Below are 20,176 nucleotides of genomic sequence, written 5' to 3'. Positions count from 1 at the left end.
ATAATAGTTTTTGAGCGGTCGTAAAGACAAATAATGCCACTTCCTGGCAGATTAGAACTGTGCCGGACCGAGACTCGAACTCGTGACCTTTACTTTTCGCGGGCAAGCGCTCTACCAACTGAGCTACCCAAGCACGGCTCACGCCCCGTCCTCACAGCTTTAATTCCGCCAGTACCTCGCCTCCTACCTTCCAAACTTCACAGAAGCTCTCCTGCGAACCTTGCAGAACTAGCACTCCTGGAAGAAAGGATATTGCGGACACATGGCTTAGCCGCAGCTTGGGGGTTGTTTCTAGAACGAAATTCTCACTGTACAGCGGAGTGTGCGCTGATATGAAACTTCCTGGCAGATTAAAACTGTGTGCCAGAACGAGACTAGAACACGGAAGGCAGGAGGCGAGGCACTGCGGAATTAAAGCTGTGAGGAGGGGTCGTGAATCGTGTTTGGGTAGCTCAGTTGGTAGAGCGCTTGCCCGCGAAAGACAAAGGTACCGAGTTCGAGTCTCGGACGAGCACACAGTTTTAATCTGCCAGCAAGTTTCAAATCAGCGCCCACTCCGCTGTAGAGTGAGAATTTCATTCTACAGATAGTGCCTTTCAATTTTTTATGCGAAAACTCCTGAAGCTTTGTAGGTAAAATAAACGTTATTAACACTCTGTGTATTTGTCCTGGAAGAATTTGACAGGTTCTGTTAACGAAGAGCTTTCTGAGGAAACTGCAAATGCGCATGTAGTGGAAGTTCGAAAGCTGCCGGTGGAAGACAAAATCTTGCTGGATAGTCCTCTACATAGTCCTGGATTTGTCTAATTTTATCGCGCGATCACAAAGCAACACATATGCTGGCTGATCTGTGTTTAGCCGCGCCTTGCCTCGGTCCGCACACCTTCCCCCATCGGATCTTCGAGTCCTCCCTCGGATATGGGTATGTTTTTGTCCTTAGCATAAGTTAGTTTAAGTTAGATTAAGTAGTGTGTAAGCCTAGGGATCGATGACCTCAGCAGTTGGGTCCCATAGCAACTTACCACAAATTTCTAAATTTTTTTGATCTACGTTTAATCTGTTACTTGAAATGAGGCTCTCGATATTCTGAAAGCATTGTAATACCTGATGTGCCACGGCTTTCTTGTAACAACCCCGTCTGGAGGTCGCTGAGCACCTCTGTAACGGCCACGCTCTGGACAAAACGGTAGCGCAACAAATGGGGCAATCCTTTTTTCCCCTTTTTTTTTCACTGTTCTCTTTAAATGCGCTATTGCTATTTGGCGAAAGCCCTACACAGAGACAAGTACTCAAGAATACTATACGCGAGTATTTTGTTAGCGAATCTGTTTACGAACGTTAAATTAAATTTATTTTAAGTTGTGGATCAGATACCGGGTTTTGCAAAAAGCGATGCTCATTAGCAACATAATCTATCGGTTTATGTGTTCCCGTTTTCCTATTGTATAATTCCTTGCACAAATCTGTGACGATATAACAGTGGGAGACTTCGGTAAGCATCTACATCTACATCTACACAGATATTTCGCAAGTTACCGTACGGATGGTGGTGGACGGTCACCGTACAGCACGTGGCGGAGGGCACCTTGTACCACTACTAGTCATTTCCTTCCCATTTCCACTCACAAATAGAGAGAAGGGAAAGCGACTGACTAAATGCTTCTCTATGAACCCAAATTTCTCGAAGCTTAACTTTGTGGTCATTACGCGCAGTGTATTTTGGCGGCAGTAGAATCGCCCAGCAGTCACCTTCAAATTTCGGTTCTCTAAATTTTCTCGATATAGTTTCACGAAAAGAACGTCCGCTTCGCTCCATGGATTCCCATTCGAGTTCCCGAAGTAACTCTGTAACACTTACTTGTTGCTCGAACCTACCGGTAATAAATCTGGCAGCCGACTGTGAATTGCTTCGCCCTGTCCGCCAAATCATTTATGTACCTAGAGAACAGCAACAGTCCTATCACACTTCTCTGGGCCACTTCTGAAGACTCCCCTTGCTTCGCCGTCGAGTACAACATACTGGGTTCTGCTACGTAAAAAGTCTCTGAGCCACTCATATATCTGTGAACTTATTTCATACGCTCGTACCTTCGTTAACAGCCTGCAATGGGTCACCTTGTCCAATTCTTCCCGGAAATGTAGATATATGTAATCTGCCTGTTGCGCTTCATCCATAGTTCCCAGTATATCATGTCAGAAAAGGGCAAACCGAATTTCGCACGAGTGATGCTTTCGCGGACATGAGCTGCTTAACTTCAAGGAAGTTTATTACTTTCTAACTGAGAATGTATTCAAGGATTCTGCAACATACAGGAGTATTGGTCTGTAACTTTATGTGTCCGTTCTTTTACCCTTGGTGCAAATTGTTCAAATGGCTCTGAGCACTATGTGACTTAACTTCTGAGGTCATCAGTTGCCTAGAACTTAGAACTAATTAAACCTAACTAACCTAAGGACATCACACACATCCATGCCCGAGGCAGGATTCGAACCTGCGACCGTAGCGGTCGCCCAGTTCCAGACTGTAGCGCCTAGAACTGCACGGCCACTCCGGCCGGCTACACCTGCGTTTTTATCCAGTCGCTTGGGACTTTGTGTCGGACGAGAGAATCACGATAAATGTAGGCTAGATAATGGGCTAATGCCTTAGAGTACTCTTCGCATTGGGACTCCATCCGGATCTGGTGATTTATTTGCTTTCAAATCTTTCAGTGGTTTCTCTACTTCAGGGATCCCTACTACTATGTCGTCCATATGAGAGTATGGCCAGTGGTCAAATGACATTATGTTTGCACGATTCTCATGCGTGAACGATGTCTTGAAGGTGAAATTAAAAACTTTTGCTTTCTTTTTGTTATCTTCAACTGGCAAACCAGGTTGGTCAACAAGAGACTGAATGGAAATCTTAGACCGCTTATCGATTTTACATACGACCAGTCTTGGACAGTATACATCCTGTGATGTGATTTTTGTTCAGTCTTTCGTACAGATAAATACGCAATGTTTGTTAACAGCTGCCTTGGGTAATCACTATGGCACGGTTTGTAAAAATAGTGAAAATTAAGTATCATACAGCGACATCACATTTTTATTTAGTATGACTGTTTACTATCGGATAAATAAATTTTATACAAGAATACAATGTCAGCCAGTCACATTTCCTTGTGCTTTTCTGTTGGCTCTCCTGTGTTTTGCTTTCTCTGTGTTTTAATTTCTTGATTATCTATCTCCCCTGCTAATATGTTTTAGTGCACGTAAGAGTGCATCTGAGATAGAGTGACTGTGTGGTCATTTCGCATGAATACATATGAAACAACTTTAGTTCATCTCTACATAAGTTTGCTTTAATAAGTGTAAGGGCGCTGCTGAACTCACCGTTGGGCGCCCATAAGATCCAATCACACGCACAAACACAATATTGTTGGAGTGTTTGGGGAAGATAGAATTCATTTAACAGTTCAGATGATACGCATCCCACTTGGGTAAATTCAGTGTTACGTTATTGACTATAATAATTACACAAAATTCTACACGTCGTACATCATCAGCTGCTTTCGACCATGGTGGATATTATCAAAGTTATTAGTATGTACAGATGTATCATGAATGTGCACCTAATGTCAAACTTCAAATGCATCTGCTTGAAAATTATGAGCTGTCATCACACACTGTGAGATTAATTTAGTCCAAACACTACACTCCCGAAGTCAGTCAATGAAAACGAACTTACAGTTGCTAGGTGGCATTGGAATAACAAAACACTGGCTACAATTAACAACATTTTACAGGGTGTGAATCCCATTTGAAAGAAGTTATTAGATGCATAATGTCACGAAAAAAGTTTGGCATATGAAGGTGCATATTCCCTAATATGTGTAGGTCTTTTAAGTCTATAAAAAACTTCTCAAAGAAAACGTGTTGTAAAAGATAGGAACTTAATCTCAAGGATTTTCCTAGATGAAAGGTGCATACACCTGAGCAGCCTGAAGACAAAAAACGCGAGCGATGAAGGTGTAATTACAACAAAACCAGATTAGTACTAATTTGCCGGTGATAAGTGTGGTGTCACCGCCAGACACCACACTTGCTAGGTGGTAGCCTTTAAATCTGCCGCGGTCCGTTAGTATACGTCGGACCCGCGTGTCGCCACTGTCAGTGATTGCAGACCGAGCGCCACCATACGGCAGGTCTAGAGAGACTTCCTAGCACTCGCCCCAGTTGTACAGCCGACTTTGCTAGCGATGGTTCACTGACAAATTACGCTCTCAATTGCCGAGACGATAGTTAGCATAGCCTTCAGCTACGTCATTTGCTACGACCTAGCAAGGCACCATAATTATTTGCTATTTATCTTGTGATGCATGTACCGTCAGACCGATGTTCACCAATTATGGATTAAAGTTAAGTATTCCAGAAATCACGTACTATTTTAAAACCTTGACCTGTTCCAGACCTCACGCCAGCCTGCGTGAGCTAAACGCGTGCGTTTCGGCTTCCTCTCCTAGTAACTTGGCTGTCTCGCCAAGTCACAACAATAAGAGTGATGGCTTTTACTTTTAAATGAGAAACAATGGTTAGCGTAATTAGACGCTTTCTAGAAAGATGGAACTGAAACAATCTACATTAGCGAACAAAAAATGTGTGGTTTTCCATTTGGATGATACGACGACTCACAGATCAACCATTGTAATGGCACAAGCGCATTAACTGAGGTTTTAAATAGATACACACCCACGTCATTTCGCAAGCTGTCTTCTTGCTTGTAAGATGGTATAAATAAGAAATCCATTACAAATCATCCAGAGATATGCTTCAACTATTTTGAAATAAGAACACTCCATCAATATACACATTTGTTAATATTCGTTGTACTTCTGATACTCTTAATAAGGTCATGTCCAACAAGATAACTCTTGCAATAACATCGAAATCTTAGAATTAATTTTTTAACAATTCTCATAACAACCCGGAACAATGCGTGAGCTAGTTCCCGGGTTCGATTCCCGGCGGGGTCAGGGATTTTCTCTGCCTCGTGATGACTGGGTGTTGTGTGACGTCCTTAGGTTAGTTAGGTTTAAGAAGTTCTAAGTTCTAGGGGACTGATGACCATAGATGTTCAGTCCCATAGTGCTCAGAGCCATTTGAACCATTGGAACCAATGCGTGAGCTTCACTCGCTGGTGCGGCGAAATTCGGGGCACATAGGGGTAAAGCGACCAGTTACGCGGCACTGTTTGGTCGGCTGTCATGTTACTCGGTAATAACATACAAATGGAATACGTCTTCATCAGACCACTGACAAATTCTTCTCCTGTCCAAACCTCTTCATCTCTGAGCAGCAATTGCAACCTACGTCCTCATTTATTTTTTGAATGTATGCAAATCTCTGTTTTCCTCTACGGATTTTACCCTCTATGCCTCCCTTTAGTAAATGGAAATTATTCGCTGATCTCTCAACAGATATCCTGTCACCCTGTGACACCAAATCACCTGATCACGTTCCGCAGAGCACCCTATTCTCCTCTCTCACGATGTCTACTGACTACTGAGGTCTCTGATTGGAGTACTTGGCAGTAGGTGGCAGCACAATGCACCTGATATGAAAAGCGTATGTTTTTGGTGGTGTCCGGATACGCAAAGCTGCATCCTACCTGGGTCCTCCTTCTCCAGTTCCCTGCGGCCCCTGCCGGGTGGAGGTCCTCTGGGAGGACCAGAATGGTTGCTGGCGCGCCGCTCCCTCTCTAAGGCTACTGGCTGCTGTGCATCGTCCCACTGGCCGACTCCACCATCTGCAGCAGCTGCAGGAAACGTATGCCAGGCGTCACCGTAACGTCTCGGCGTCTAAATAACTTCCGCATAATTATGTTATCAGCTAATTCAAGAGGTATAATAAAGAACAGGAACTGAAATCCAGGGAGAAGAAATGAACACTATAAGATCTGTAGTTCCTCAGAAAGAAATTAAGGCTGCGGGTGAGAAGCGAAAATGTTAAGAGTTGTCATTCGACGAAGACGGCAAAGGTCATGGGAGTTCAGTCGAACGAAATAGACCGTATCTCGCAAAGAGGTTTTAAGCTGAGCACGAATAAAAGTTAAGCAAGGATAATTGAATTCAATCAAATTACGTCAGAATATTGTAAAGGAAGTAGATTTTGAAATGAGGCACTAGAAGTAGTAGCGGGCAGAAAAATATCTGACTATGAGAGAAGAAAAGAAAACATAAAATACAGACTGAAACGTTTGTGGAAAAGAAAAGTGTTAAAAATTCTTCTCTGAAGGTATTTGTCTGGAATGCAGCCATGTACGGAAGACAAACGTGGACGATAAACAGTTCAGACCAAGAGAAAACTGAATCTCTTGTAATGTGGTGCTACAGGAGAATGCCGGAGATTAGACGTGTAGATCAGATAGCTAATGAGGAGGCATGAACCGAACTAGGGAGAAAAGAAATGTGTTGCACAACTTCAATAAAAGAAGTGATCGGGTGATAGGATAAATCCTGAGGCATCTCGAAATCGTTAAATTGGTACTGGAGGTCACTTTGGGACACTATCCAATTTCAAATGGACACTCTTCAAGAAAATGCATACCATGGTTGCTAAAAATATCCGTACTCCTTCTCATGCAGGTTTCAATCAGATCATTAACACTCATCAGGCAAAATCTGTGTTTTATCATCTTGACGTATGAAAAAAATACAGTGTGAAGTAACGTTGTAGTAGCCATTGTGCTGGTTCAGTTTGCTGAAATGTATCGTAATTTATCTCAGAATAGTATCCCGAGAGCGGCGAAAAGTCAAATCGGAGTTTGAAGTTAATGAAGCAGTCGAATTAGAAATAACACGTATTAGGATGCACTTTTTAGTTACTGCACACGGTCTGGGTATTTTACATTAGGGCAGTGAATGTTTTACAGAAATGACAATACGGGTGCGTGCTGAAAAGTAATGCCTCTGACTTGTTTATGTGAAAACTCTTGAAGCTTTCTAAAGAAAACAAACGTCATTAACGTTGTACATCTTTAGCTGCTGGTAAAACTTTGGGGATGTGAGGCCATGGTCCAAGAAACTCCCCTGTTCCTCGCGTTTCGTCCATGACTGCGCTGGACATCCTCAGAGGCGCTCCTCCGCTGAGTCTTTATTCTTCACGTCTACATATTTGCAGTCCTCTGGCGCTAGAGGGCTCTGAATTGTGTAACATGGCGGTGTGCCATATTACTATGTCGAGGCGTGAGAAACAGCGTGCTGTAATCGAGTTTCGAAATCTAAGAGGTCGTCCACACATGGAGCACCTTCCCCTTACGTATGACATGGCTAGACCACACACGAGCGCTGATACGTCTGCAACAAGCCGACACCTTGGCTTCAATGTCATCGATCGTCCTCCATATAGTCCAGACTTTGTCCCATCCTACGTTCGTCTGTTTAAAGAATTTAAATAACACCTTCGAGGACGTCACTTTCATAGTGAAGAAGCGGTGCAACCAGAAGTGAGGTTATGGCTCCATCAACAAAGTGACGTTATCAAGAATCTGGTCTCTCTTTGGGAGAACTGTGTTCGTCGCCAGGTTGCCTATGTTGAAATGAAGAATGAAGATGTAGAATGTTAATAACGTTTGTTTCATTTAAAAAGCTTTAAGAGTTTTCACATAAAATATTGGGAGCCATTGCTTTTGGACACGCCGTCGTGACACAGAATGACCACAAGGAAGCCGAACAGCACCTCAAATGTTTTCAATATGTGTAAATGATTTATCAGAGAGGATATGCGGCGCTACAAGAATTTTGCCTGACGATGCTGTTGTGTTCGGGAAAGCATCGTCTCTGGATGATCGTAATGAATTACAGAAAGCCTAGGACAACATGCCCACTTGGCGTAATGAATCGGAGCTGTCCTTAAATGTGGACAAAAGTAAGATAACGTCTATAAGAAAAAGAAAAAAATCACGACAGTATCAGATTACAAGATTAGCGGTAAACATTTTGAACATGTGATGTCATGTAAGTAGTTAGGGGTAATTCTAGGATGCGATATAAAAAGTAAAATCAGTATTAGGGAAGACGAACTAAAGATTTAGATTTATTGGGAGGGTTCTGGGTAAGTGAGACGTATCTGTACAGGAAATTACATACAGGACACTAAAGCGACCAGCTCTAGTATACTGTTCAAGTCTTTGGAATCCTTATCAAGTAGACATCAGAACAGACATAGGGTCGTAATAGGTAAGTATAGGCCACAACGAATTTTAACAGAAATGCGCGGGTAGTTAAATGGGTTATCTCTGGAATAAAGACGACCTAGGTGTAGCGAAACACTGTTGCGTAAGTTTATGGAACCTGTACTCGAAGAAGATTATGCGATAATTCTTCTGCTATCTTATATCACACATAAGGATTGTGAGGAAAAGGTAACACATATCCCAATGCTTGGTCGAGAACGTCTTTTCTCGTCACCCTCCCAAGTCCCTCAATGAGGCATCCTGACATAAAACCCATGCTACATGCCACTGATCTTATGACACTCCCACCGGTATCCCTCGCAGTCTACGTAGAATCATCACTTCATTCTTCTGTGTGAATACCTTAAACAAATTCAATAAACAGCTTTTCGTTTTTTACCCAACGGGACTTACCATTATTTTTAGCGGCATCTGAAAATCAAAATCATTTATTTGGCTGAAAAGTGGGGAATTGCAACTGCTGACAGCCCAACTTCCGTCCTTGTGCGGGAGGAGGCAGAATTGACAAAAAATTGAAAAAAAGTCCATCTGGTGCGCCCCTTTGGAAAGATAGGTGCGATGTAACAACAGGGCAGATCGAGCTCTTTGTGTTTTTATCGTCCCTTGAAAGAGAAGGGCTACAGTTGTCTCCTTAGACCTACCCCCATCATCCATCATAAGCCCCGACTGATCATCTCTGTTTGAGATTGCCTGGCTAAACTACCATCCTCAAAATATTTTTTATTTTTGTGCAGAGTCAGAACTATGTTTTCTTTATGTCTAAAAATAAAACAATACTAATAATTATAGTGATTACGGCCGTCTCTAGAAGGTAAAAATGTATTTTATGAAGTACCATCTTGTACGCAGACAAAAATTTCTACAAAGTGTTTCACAAGTGCTGTGAAATTTTCTACATCTCCATCTTCATGGATACTTTGCAAATCTGCCTCGCAGAGGGTTCATCGAACCACCTTCACAATTCTCTATTATTCTAATCCCCTATAGCGCGCGGAAAGAATGAACACCTATATCTTTCCGTACGAGCTCTCATTTCACTTAGTTTATCTTGGTGATCGTTCCTCTCTATGTAGGTCGGTGTCAACAAAATATTTTCGCATTCGGAGGAGAAAGTTGGTGATTGGAATTACGTGAGAAGATTCAGTCGAAACGAAAAACGCCTATCTTTTAATGATTTCCAGCCCAAATGCTGTATCATTTCTGTGACACTCTCTCCCATATTTCGCGATACTACAAAACCTGCAGCCCTATCTGGTAAGGATCCCACAGCGTGCAGCAGTATTCTAAAAGAGGACGTACAAGCGTAGTGTAGGCAGCCTGCTTACATTTTCTAAGTGTCCTGCCAATAAAACGCAATCTTTGGTTAGCCTTCCGCACAACATTTTCTATGTGTTCCTTCCAATTTAAGTTGTTCGTAATTGGAATACCTAGGTATTTAGTTGAATTTACGGCTTTTAGATTAGACTGATTTATCGTGTAACCGATTTTTAACGATTTCCTTTTAGCACTCATGTGGATGACCTCACACTTTTCGTTGTATAAGCTCACCTGCCACTTTTCGCACCAGTCAGATATCTTTTCTAAATCGTTTTGCAGTTTGTTTTGATCTTCTGATGACTTTATTAGTCGATAAACGACAGCGTCATCTGCAGATTGTCTCCCAAATCGTTTATACAGATAAGGAACAGCAAAGGACCTATAACACTACCTTGGGGAACGCCAGAAATCACTTCTGTTTTACTCCAGGACTTTCCGTCAATTACTACGAACTGTGACCTGTCTGACAGGAAATCACAAATCCAGTCACATAACTGAGACGATATTCCATAAGCTCGCAATTTCACTACGACCCGTTTGTGTGATACAGTGTCAAAAGCCTTCCGGAAATCCAGAAATAAGGAATCGATCTGAAATCCCTTGTCGATAGCACTCAACACTTCATGTGAATAAAGACCTAGTTGTGTTTCACAGGAACGATGTCTTCTAAACCCATGTTGACTGTGTGTCAATAGACCGTTTTCTTCAAGGTAATTCATAATGTTAGAACACCATATATTTGCCAAAATCCTGATGCTTATCGACGTTAACGATATGGGCCTGTAATTTAGTGGATTACTACTACTGCCTTTCTTGAATATTGGTGTATATGATTGTTAAGTATGGAGCTAATGCATCAGCATACTCTGAAAAGAACCTAATTGGTATACAGTCTGGACCAGAAGACTTGCTTTTACTAAGTGATTTAAGGTGCTTCACTACTCCGAGGATATTTACTTCTACGCTACTCATGTTGGCAGCTGAATATTTACTTCGTCTTCTTTTGTGAAGGCATTTCGGGGGTATTGCACCATCTGGAGGAAGTTATACATTGCAGACAATTATTTCCTGCGACGTCCTTATTCTGAGAGCCACAGCTTCAAAAGGGGTTTGAGGGGGCACAGTTTCACTACCGGTTGAGTTTAGGGCATAAACGCAAATTCCACCTGACATTCGATTATAGTCGCTTAAGGAAGGAGTCACAGGCGCCGTAAACTGGATTCTTCTCCCCTACAGTTTACTCGCACATTGGTATGATCTCTGAGCACGTCCCATTTCAGTACGAGTAATTTCTAAGCAATATAAAACTATCAACGAAGTTCGTTTCTCTCTACTGTACATTCTTCCTTTGAGTTTAATTCAATGGGCCACGTGCCTCTGCTGCCCAATCAGAAAAAGTCTTCTTATTAATACGCAGTTTTAATTCATTTTTGTCAAAATGGCTCTGAGCACTATGGGACTTAACATCTATGGTCATCAGTCCCCTAGAACTTAGAACTACTGAAACCTAACTAACCTAAGGACATCACACACATCCATGCCCGAGGCAGGATTCGAACCTGCGACCGAAGCAGTCGCGCGGCTCCGGACTGAGCGCCTAGAACCGCTAGACCACCGCGGCCGGCTCATTTTTGTCGTCCCTGAAGTAGATTTCCAAGTCAGATTGAATAAGATAGAATAAATAGCCACCACATTTATAGTTTGCTGCTTTCTGAAACGGCTCATCAACACACACAGCACATTGATGTTAACAAACTCAAAGAAGAGTTAATAGCGAAGAATACTACAGATAAAACAGTCAGTTAAGTAATGAGCGTATGGCTTTGATGGCCGGGAGACCCCTCGCGAGATCTTTCTTTAACACCATTACGGCGACTTTCGAATGAATATGAAATGATGATGAAAGACACACAACTCCCTGTCATCTCGTGGCAGAGAAAATCCCTGACCCCGCCGGGAATCGAACCCGGGACCCCGTGCGCGAGAAGCGGGAACGCCAACGCAAGACCACGAGCCGCGGACGTCAGGTAAGTAATGAAATGAAACAGTGTAACATAATATAAGCTGGGATGGCGTCCAGTAGAAAAGCTTTATCAAAGAACGATATATGCTTTTAGGAAACGTCCAGATTCGAGTATGAGAGAGAGGGCTGTTGGAAATAGAAGATAAAAATGCGTTATGCAGTTTGATTACAATCAGCTGCGTTGTAATTTTTGTATTTCTTCCTTGGTTTGTAGGAACGCCATGTATTCCTAGACTGTCGCAACACGGCTAACAATGCCTTGGTACGCCTGCTGCCGGTACGGCTTTTACATCCGCAGCCTCCGAACATTTAGTCGCATGCACTCACCACTCTCAAGGTCTCCAGTAGCCCTGCGCCCTCGGTTGGGGGGCGGGCCTCTTGGTGGCGCCGAATGGTTGCTGGAACGACGGTTCCTGCCACCTGTCATCTCCAGGACGTGAGGTGATCCCACGGCCTCGTCATCACCACTGCTGCGCTTCTCTCTGACAGAACCTATGTGTCATCAAAATTCACAGTAAGTGTCAGATTCCGTAGAATTGGAAGTCAGTGAGAGACTATCTCACTGATGTCCTTAACAAGTTATTGTTTACGGTCGTTTTGATATACTCTACACATGAACGTTGGTTACTTCTGTTAAGATGTCGCAAAATAGCTGCATCCGACCCACCTTTCAAGTTCTTTTGTGGCTATGTATTGACTGTTTATTTAGTTCCATATAGGTTATTCATCTTACGACAGCGACAAATGGGACACAACTTCCAAAACAACGACTCTCTTTGTCTCTCTCTCTCTGCCTGCTATCACGCGCGCGCCTGTGTGTGTGTGTGTGTGAAGGGGGGGGGGGTGCTATTTAAACAGAATTAAACATGTGCCCAGACTCTTCAAACTGCGATTCAACATTGGCCTTTAAAACAAGAATCCTTATCACCTTGTGCAATCCACAGTTTACCAGCGAACTTGTTTTAAAGTCTGCGATATGATAACACTATGGGTTGAATTTAAGGTTGGTTCATGGCAGACAAACATTCTTGACAGCCTTATGTTGTATGTGAGTAAAGTTTTGACTACGAACCCCATCAGCTCAGTAAATGCATAATTTAAATAAATGATTTACACGGTAATTTTATTTAATACTACATAAGGGTTTACCGTTATTAAACTTAAACGTACTCTCCATATTCGCAACTTGTACACCTATAATAAATACAAAGCACAATATAATTACAGTCACATCGTTAGCATTGATTTGAAAACTTGTGCATTATTATACGACTGGTGTTGAAAATCGTTCCCTTTATTTGCTAGCAACACATGATTAATATCGCTGATCCATATAAATGTGGACACTGTTATACGTGACAGCACAGACGGTAGTCATGGCTCTTTAGAAGATTGCTCGTACCTAAAAAATGATGTCTTTTTGGTTCCTGCAGTGAACTAACTTATAGATTTTTATGCGTTAATATAGGGTATTACGGTACAAAACAGGTTTATCGTACTCTTACTGGTATTTCAATGTAACATGTGTTTTATTATACATTTATTGCCACACTGCAAGATAGTGAAACAACTACGATCAAAATGCGCCAACTGTGAAAACTAAAAATCACATTCACCAGGCGCTTTTCCCTTTTATTGACAGAGCATCACCAGTAGTTTGACGTCACTCTTAATATCGACGACCACAGGAACTGCTATCGACTTTCATTATCGTTTGATACAGTCCTCTCACAAGACTTCATGTACACGTATTAGAGATTTATAGAAACACGTCATTCTTGGAATGATTTATTATAATTATTGCTGTAATTGAACCTCACATAAAGATTTATCGACGGTTAGTCCGTTCATATGTGAGTGCTCTTCAGATGTGAACTGCTATCGTCATTAATTTACAAATCAAGTATGAAACACGATAGTATTATAATTTGCAGTATGTCGTTCCAAAGTAACGAAACATCAAAATTTTTCACAAGCATGTCACCTTTATCTTTAAATGTCATTTAATAACGCATCAATGACATAAGCATTCAAGAAATTCTGTGATAACCAGATCAAGAAACAAAAGTCAAACGAGTAAGTGTTAGCGTAATGGATAACATCGTTATTTCTGTAGTTAAAAGATATAGGTTTATATCTCGCCGTACGTAAATAGTTTTCTGTTCAAGTCAGTGTTGCTGCCACATTATGGTGCCTTCTTATGAAACTAATATAAGATGTTAGATGTTATTTAGATTTTATTCTGATTAGACAACGTAGGTTGAGATAAATCTTTAGCGTTTCCGAGTGTGTAGTTAATCAAGAACCAAACAGGGAGGCTGCGACTGAAACGAGCAGCAATAAAATTCATGTTCTTCATACCACAAGTATTTAGCTCTTTATATCCGAATATGTGGGACTTTCGAGTGTGTGGTTAGGCATGAACCTAAGACGACACCTTAAATTGCTGCTAGTGAAACGAATAAGTGTAACATTCATATTGTTCCTTGTTGAAAATATTTCGCTGTTTATTTCCCAGTTTGTGTTGATTTATGAGAGAGTGGTTAGCCATGAACCTAAGCTTACATTTTGCGGTGAACACATAGTGTATTGTGGGGCGATTACTCTGTTGTAGAAATAATTCAAAAGCCAACATCGCTTAAATACTGTTTACTGGATAACCGATTTCAACACACTAAAGAAGTCTCAAGCGGTCATGTACAAAATAGTTTTATCTTGTGACTTCGGTTTTATATATCTGATGGAATAGAATGACCATGAGAGAAGTTGTTTTCTATTTTTTATTTCTGTGACAATGATTTTATAACAGCTCGTCTGCCTCATGTATCGTTATATCCTTGTGGTTTATAAATGTTAAACTACAGTGAGATACGATGTTGGCACCTTTAGTGTGTTGAAATCGGTTATCCAGTAAACAGTATTTAAGCAATTTTGGCTTTTGAATTATTTATAACCTTAAATTGCTACGAGTGAAGCGAAGAGCAAAATCATTTATAATCTTCCTTGTCACAAAGTCGAAAATCGATCGGGCTGTCGTCAATATTGCGTGTAACGTCAAATTAACGTCGCGTATGCGGGAAGTGTTGTGAAACTAGTGTTACCCATCAATAACTGGAATCGAATTTGCACTACAATTGTTCACTCGTTTAATTGTCTTTCTGCGGCTTTTGGGTCTGTGGGAGCACGCAGACGAATAGTTGCGTGTGCACAGTACAGGGGCAGCGGCAAAGACTCTAGTGTGCACATAATCATTTACTCTTTGCTTTTTGTTTGTTTTCTGAGATGTTCCATGTTAATGTCTGATTCATTGTTTCGGAATAAAGTTGAACATTAAGAATAGGAACGAGTCTATCATTAATAGAATGGAGATACGTAGTGGCTATAGGTCCTATTTTTTGGTCATTGTGAAAAATTTCCTTACAGAGATTGTTTTTATGATTTGAGACTGTATGTTATTCGTAGCTATTGAAATTTCTTTGTGGATGTTCGCACTTTGTAATAGCTGTTGCGTTGTCTTTCTAATTTGTGTTACTATGTATTAAAGATGGTGCCAGTGCAAGCATTCACAAGGAAAGCTGTTCCCAAGTAAAAAATTTTAAATTATAGAAATTTACTCATAGTGTTAATAGTGACTTCTGACGCCAATAAAGCGATTCGCTTCCGGTGAATGAGTATCTTCGTTAGTTAGCAGTTCGCTTAAGGCAGAAAAACAAAAATAGCTATGACAGCAACTAGAGGAGAACCGCCGAAATAATTTCCCCTGCTCTTTATTTATGATGTACGAATTGCAGTCGGTGCAGCTGAATGTTATTCGTAACTACACTTTAGACCTAAATCGTAGTTACAGAAATGCGAACAAAACTTATTGGTTACTACTAGGTATTTCTACTCTCAGGCAATGCGTTGGCAGCAGGCGCAAGCTTCCCCAACGAAGATAACACATCAGCAAAGCAAACGTATTCTGCCTGTGGCTAGTCTAATCGAGAATTGGCAACATTTTAGAAAACGTTTGGCAACAATGAGGCTGTCGATTTACTTCCTGGGGTGGTTCGTAATTATCCTGGTAAATCCACTCGATGTATTTTTTGTGATTGCATTAAATATTATGAATCATTCTCACTTAAGGGATGACGCGGAGGTAAGTAAATTCATCTTTTTTGCCGCCTGGAACCTTGTTCCTTCAGCAACTGTAGCTTACTTTGCCGTATAGGTTCTGAATTATCCTTCTTGGCCATGACTGGGACAACAAGGCAGCGATGTCTGTTACAATTGTATGCTAGCTTATTGGTAAAATGTTCACCTGTGTTAGTTTCCAGCTATAATCTCAATGGAGACAACACTTTTACCTATCATGTAAAGACGCACTAGCACACAGATCGACAATCAGTAAAGATATCTTAAGACAGCTTTTGCGCTATAGCTTTCATCGCTACTTGATTCTGTGCGCTGTAGACCTAAAGGCGAAAAACTTCCAGAATTGTACATTTCTTAATGCCTGCATTTTCTGCTTCTGTCAACTGCATTGACTCAGTTGTCGCACTGAATGATTCTTTAAGTGGATTTCGTTATGTATCTAACACTACTGCTACAATTGCATATTTTTATGGTAGTCCTCCCTGTAACACTACTTCATTATGGCGGCGGACTAAAATTAGATATAGACAATTTCGAAGGCAAAAGTCTATATTAACCTGTTAATTCGTGAATGTTCGGGATATTGTGTTCAGTTAAAAAAAACCTTTTTCGTAACATTCAATGATAAGCTGTAATACACTGCTGGCCATTAAAATTGCTTCACCAAGAAGAAATGCAGATGATAAACGGGTATTCATTGGACAAATATATTATACTAGAACTGACATGTGATTACATTTTCACGCAATTTGGGTGCATAGATCCTGAGAAATCAGCACCCAGAACAACCACCTCTGGCCATAATAGCGGCCTTGATACGCCTGGGCATTGAGTCAAACAGAGCTTCGATGGCGTGTACAGGTACAGCTGCCCACGCAGCTTCAACACGATGCCACAGTTCACCAAGAGTAGTGACTGGCGAATTGTGACGAGCCAGTTGCTCGGCCACTATTGACCAGACGTTTTCAATTGGTAAGAGATCTGGAGAATGTGCTGGCCAAGGTAGCAGTCGAACATTTTCTGTATCCAGAAAGGCCCGTACAGGACCTGCAACATGCGATCGTGCATTATCCTGCTGAAATGTAGGGTTTCGCCGGGATCGAATGAAGGCTAGAGCCACGGGTCGTAACACATCTCAAATGTAACGTCCACTGTTCAAAGTTCCGTCAATGCGAACAAGAGGTGACCGAGACCTGTAACCAATGGCACCCCATACCATCACGCCGGATGATACGCCAGTATGGCGATGACGAATACACGCTTCCAATGTGCGTACACCGCGATGTCGCCAAACACGGATGCGACCATCATGATGCTGTAAACAGAACCTGGATTCCTCCAAAAAAATGACGTTTTGCCATTCGTGCACCCAGGTTCGTCGTTGAGTACACCATCACAGGCGCTCCTGTCTGTGATGCAGCGTCAAGGGTAACTGCAGCCATGGTCTCCGAGGTGATAGTCCATGTTGCTGCATACGTCGTCGAACTGTTCGTGCAGATGGTTGTTGTCTTGCAAACGTCCCCAGCTGTTGACTCAGGGACCGAGATGTGGCTGCACGATCCGTTACAGCCATTCGGACAAGATGCCTGTCATCACGACTGCTAGTGACACGAGGCCGTTGGGATCCAGCACGACGTTCCGTATTACACTCATGAACCCACCGATTCTATTTTCTGCTAACAGTCATTGGATCTCGACCAACGCGAGCAGCAATGTCGTGATACGATAAACCGCAATCGCGATAGGCTACAATCCGGCTCTTATCAAAGTCGGAAACGTGATGGTACGCACTTCTCCTCCTTACACGAGGCATCACAACAACGTCTCACCATGCAACGCCGGTCAACTGCTGTTTGAGTATGATAAATCGGTTGGAAACTTTCCTCATGTCAGCACGTGGTATGTGTCGCCACCGGCGCCAACCTTGTGTGAATACTCTGAAAAGCTAATCATTTGCATATCGCAGCATCTTCTTCCTGTCGGTTAAATTTTGCGTCTGTAGCACGTCATCTTCGTGGTGTAGCAATTTTAATGGCCAGTAGTGTACATTTGTATTTGTGCAGTGCGTACTAAATAGTGCTTTTTCGATAGGTTATGAACACAACAAATAAACATATGGGATAAATTAATCAGCAGAAATATAGTATCCGACATTGTCTAAAACAGTCTGACAACGCATGTACAGTTTTTTCACATCACGCCTGTAGCCAATTGTTGGTAGCACCTCGTCTTCGTCCATGTTATGCTGTATCAGCGACTGTAAACCTGTCCACTTCAACAAAGCGGCGTGACTATGGCCCTCGTGAATTCTGTAAACCACTGCATAGCTCTGAAAAGTTCATAGCAACAGGAGTGAGTGCAGTAACGCCACATGTGCTCGAAAAAGTAGAAGACGAGTTTTGCTATCGTCTGCATGTTTATTGCACATCTCGTGGAGGAACGTCGAACATTTTGTGAATTATATTAACTACCTTAAGGTTGTACGCGCGCTTATGTAAAAAATATTACTTTGCAAAATCAGATGGTTGTTTTGAAAATATCAACTATGTAAGTTAAAATTTACCCTAAGTTTCTGTCTACATTCATGTAAAACACTTGCAGTATCGTGAAATCTGATAAATCTGGTACGAAACGGTTTGTACAACTGAAATTTAAAAAAAATATCCTCTTAATGAAATCGAGTCATTAAGAGAAAACATGCACGAATATTTAACCTACTAACGTCAGTGGCCACTCTTCATTTCGTATATTCGCAGCTCACGCTTCCTTTCGAGATAAACGACTACCGAGCACCACAGCGTAATGTGTGAATGATGACCTGGCTCCACAGACTTGCCTTCGCTTAGTCCTCATTAACATGGCTCAGGCTCGCTGATGTTTAGCCGGCAATACATATTCCCTGCTCGCCATTTTCGCTCAATAGAGACAAATGATGCTGTACATCATGTGACTCCCTCAACAAAACAGAGGAAGACAGAAAGCTGATAAGCTCTTGCTGTCATGTAAATGTGGAAATGGCGAGCGAGTGAGGAAAGAATATGATGAAATCGATGGGAAAGCACGACGTGTAGTAATGAAGTTTCAATTGCCACCTCTAAAAAAATCAAGTTGTCTCCATGAGACTTGGTGTTGGTGTTATTCCTACTCTGCATGTTTTTTCTACAAGTCTACAGATTTTTCACAACGACAGTTAACTTGACGGCCACCTTGGCTGTAGAAGTCTGCATTTTGGGTGTTCAGGGAAAGCTCCACCTTGAAAATCAGCTTCTCTTCATTTTGGAAGTTTCTGCCTCGCAGAGATCCCTGGGTGTTGTGTGAGGAGAATACAAGAATTACTAGTCCGTAACGGCGGCTGAAACGTGTTCGTTCGCTCGGTAACGATCAACAGGAGCGGTCGACTGCGTACACAACGCGAAAACCGATGTACGTTTACGATCCCAAGTGTGTTTTACGTTCTTTGTCTGCAGTCCTGTATTCACGTACTACGAAAATGTGATATCCCACTAGGAAGTATCAAAAATTGTACAGTTGATATAGTCCGTAATTATGTGAAACAGTTAACAATGAACAAAAGAAACTTAATTATTCGTGCGATGTTTTCCTGCAGGAGGAGCTACTAAATTCCACAGAACAATTGTTGTTATCAAACTTTATCTTTCAAAACGACTCTGTGTAACTTGGTTAGGAAGTGTGGTGTCACAGCCGCATAACTTTCAATGTTTTTAGACGTCCTGGTGCCTATGGTCAAGCAGTTTACTGTTACAAGGACACCCCGCGCATCATGCACACACTTTTCACTGTCTGGTTTCGTGTTTCACAGGTTCTAGTGTGCTTCACCTATTAAATAATGCTTGCACAATCCCTGCAACTCGTGGCCGGGTATTGTCCTATTGAATTGTGGCTTGCGGAGCTGCATGCAGAAGGTTTAGTGACTCGGGCTCTAAAATCTCCCTGACCTAAAGGTTGCTGTTCAGGTTATCCTGAGTAAGGAGGCGAGATTGTATGCTATAGCAGTCTTTCTGACTGCAGTGCTCCAACGTCGAGCAAACACTGGAACGAAGCTGATCTGGCGGTTGCGGCCATGCGGACAAGGCGGCGGTCATCCTGCGTGATGGGCACAGCGTGTGTTGCAGTACCCGCTCATTGCTGTGTAGGTCCCTGCTCTATTCACCGGTTTCTCACATACAGCACTGTCGCAGCAGCGTGCCATGTAAGAGCCGCAATGTCATGGAACTACAAACCCGATTCCCGAAGTCCAATCATTCTTTCATGTTAGAACTTACATCCTGATATTGCACTCTTTGACGCCATCACACCGACACTTTCTTGTATGTTTCCCCTTCGTCTGAAGATTCTGCATCTACTAACAGGGCAACATTCCCAAGTGTTAATAAACGGTCTTGAAACTTGGCGGGTGTGTAAAGGGGACAAAATAAAGTGTTTCTTGATTTTTTTGTTGCTAATTG

General features: G+C 42.0%; 1 protein-coding gene across 5 annotated transcripts in view; it reads right to left on the bottom strand.

Moving 5' to 3' along the window:
* LOC124789790 (proline-rich proteoglycan 2-like) overlaps positions 1-20,176 on the bottom strand; it is a 105,824-nt gene that overhangs the window by 50,102 nt on the left and 35,546 nt on the right. For 3 of the 5 annotated variants that reach the window (XM_047257260.1, XM_047257262.1, XM_047257264.1), the window contains exons 4-5: positions 11,904-12,068; positions 5,651-5,797 (exon numbers count right to left, since the gene is read on the bottom strand). In XM_047257260.1, the coding sequence (XP_047113216.1) occupies positions 5,651-5,797; positions 11,904-12,068 (312 nt within the window). The remainder of the gene's footprint in view (positions 1-5,650; positions 5,798-11,903; positions 12,069-20,176) is intronic. The other 2 variants (XM_047257261.1, XM_047257263.1) reach the window with 2 other exon arrangements.

This window comes from Schistocerca piceifrons, chromosome 3 (assembly GCF_021461385.2).
Source record: "Schistocerca piceifrons isolate TAMUIC-IGC-003096 chromosome 3, iqSchPice1.1, whole genome shotgun sequence".
In the NCBI taxonomy this organism is placed as follows: domain Eukaryota; kingdom Metazoa; phylum Arthropoda; class Insecta; order Orthoptera; family Acrididae; genus Schistocerca; species Schistocerca piceifrons.
The sequence above is the reverse complement of the archived record's forward strand: the minus strand, read 5'-3'. Positions and strand labels throughout refer to the sequence as shown.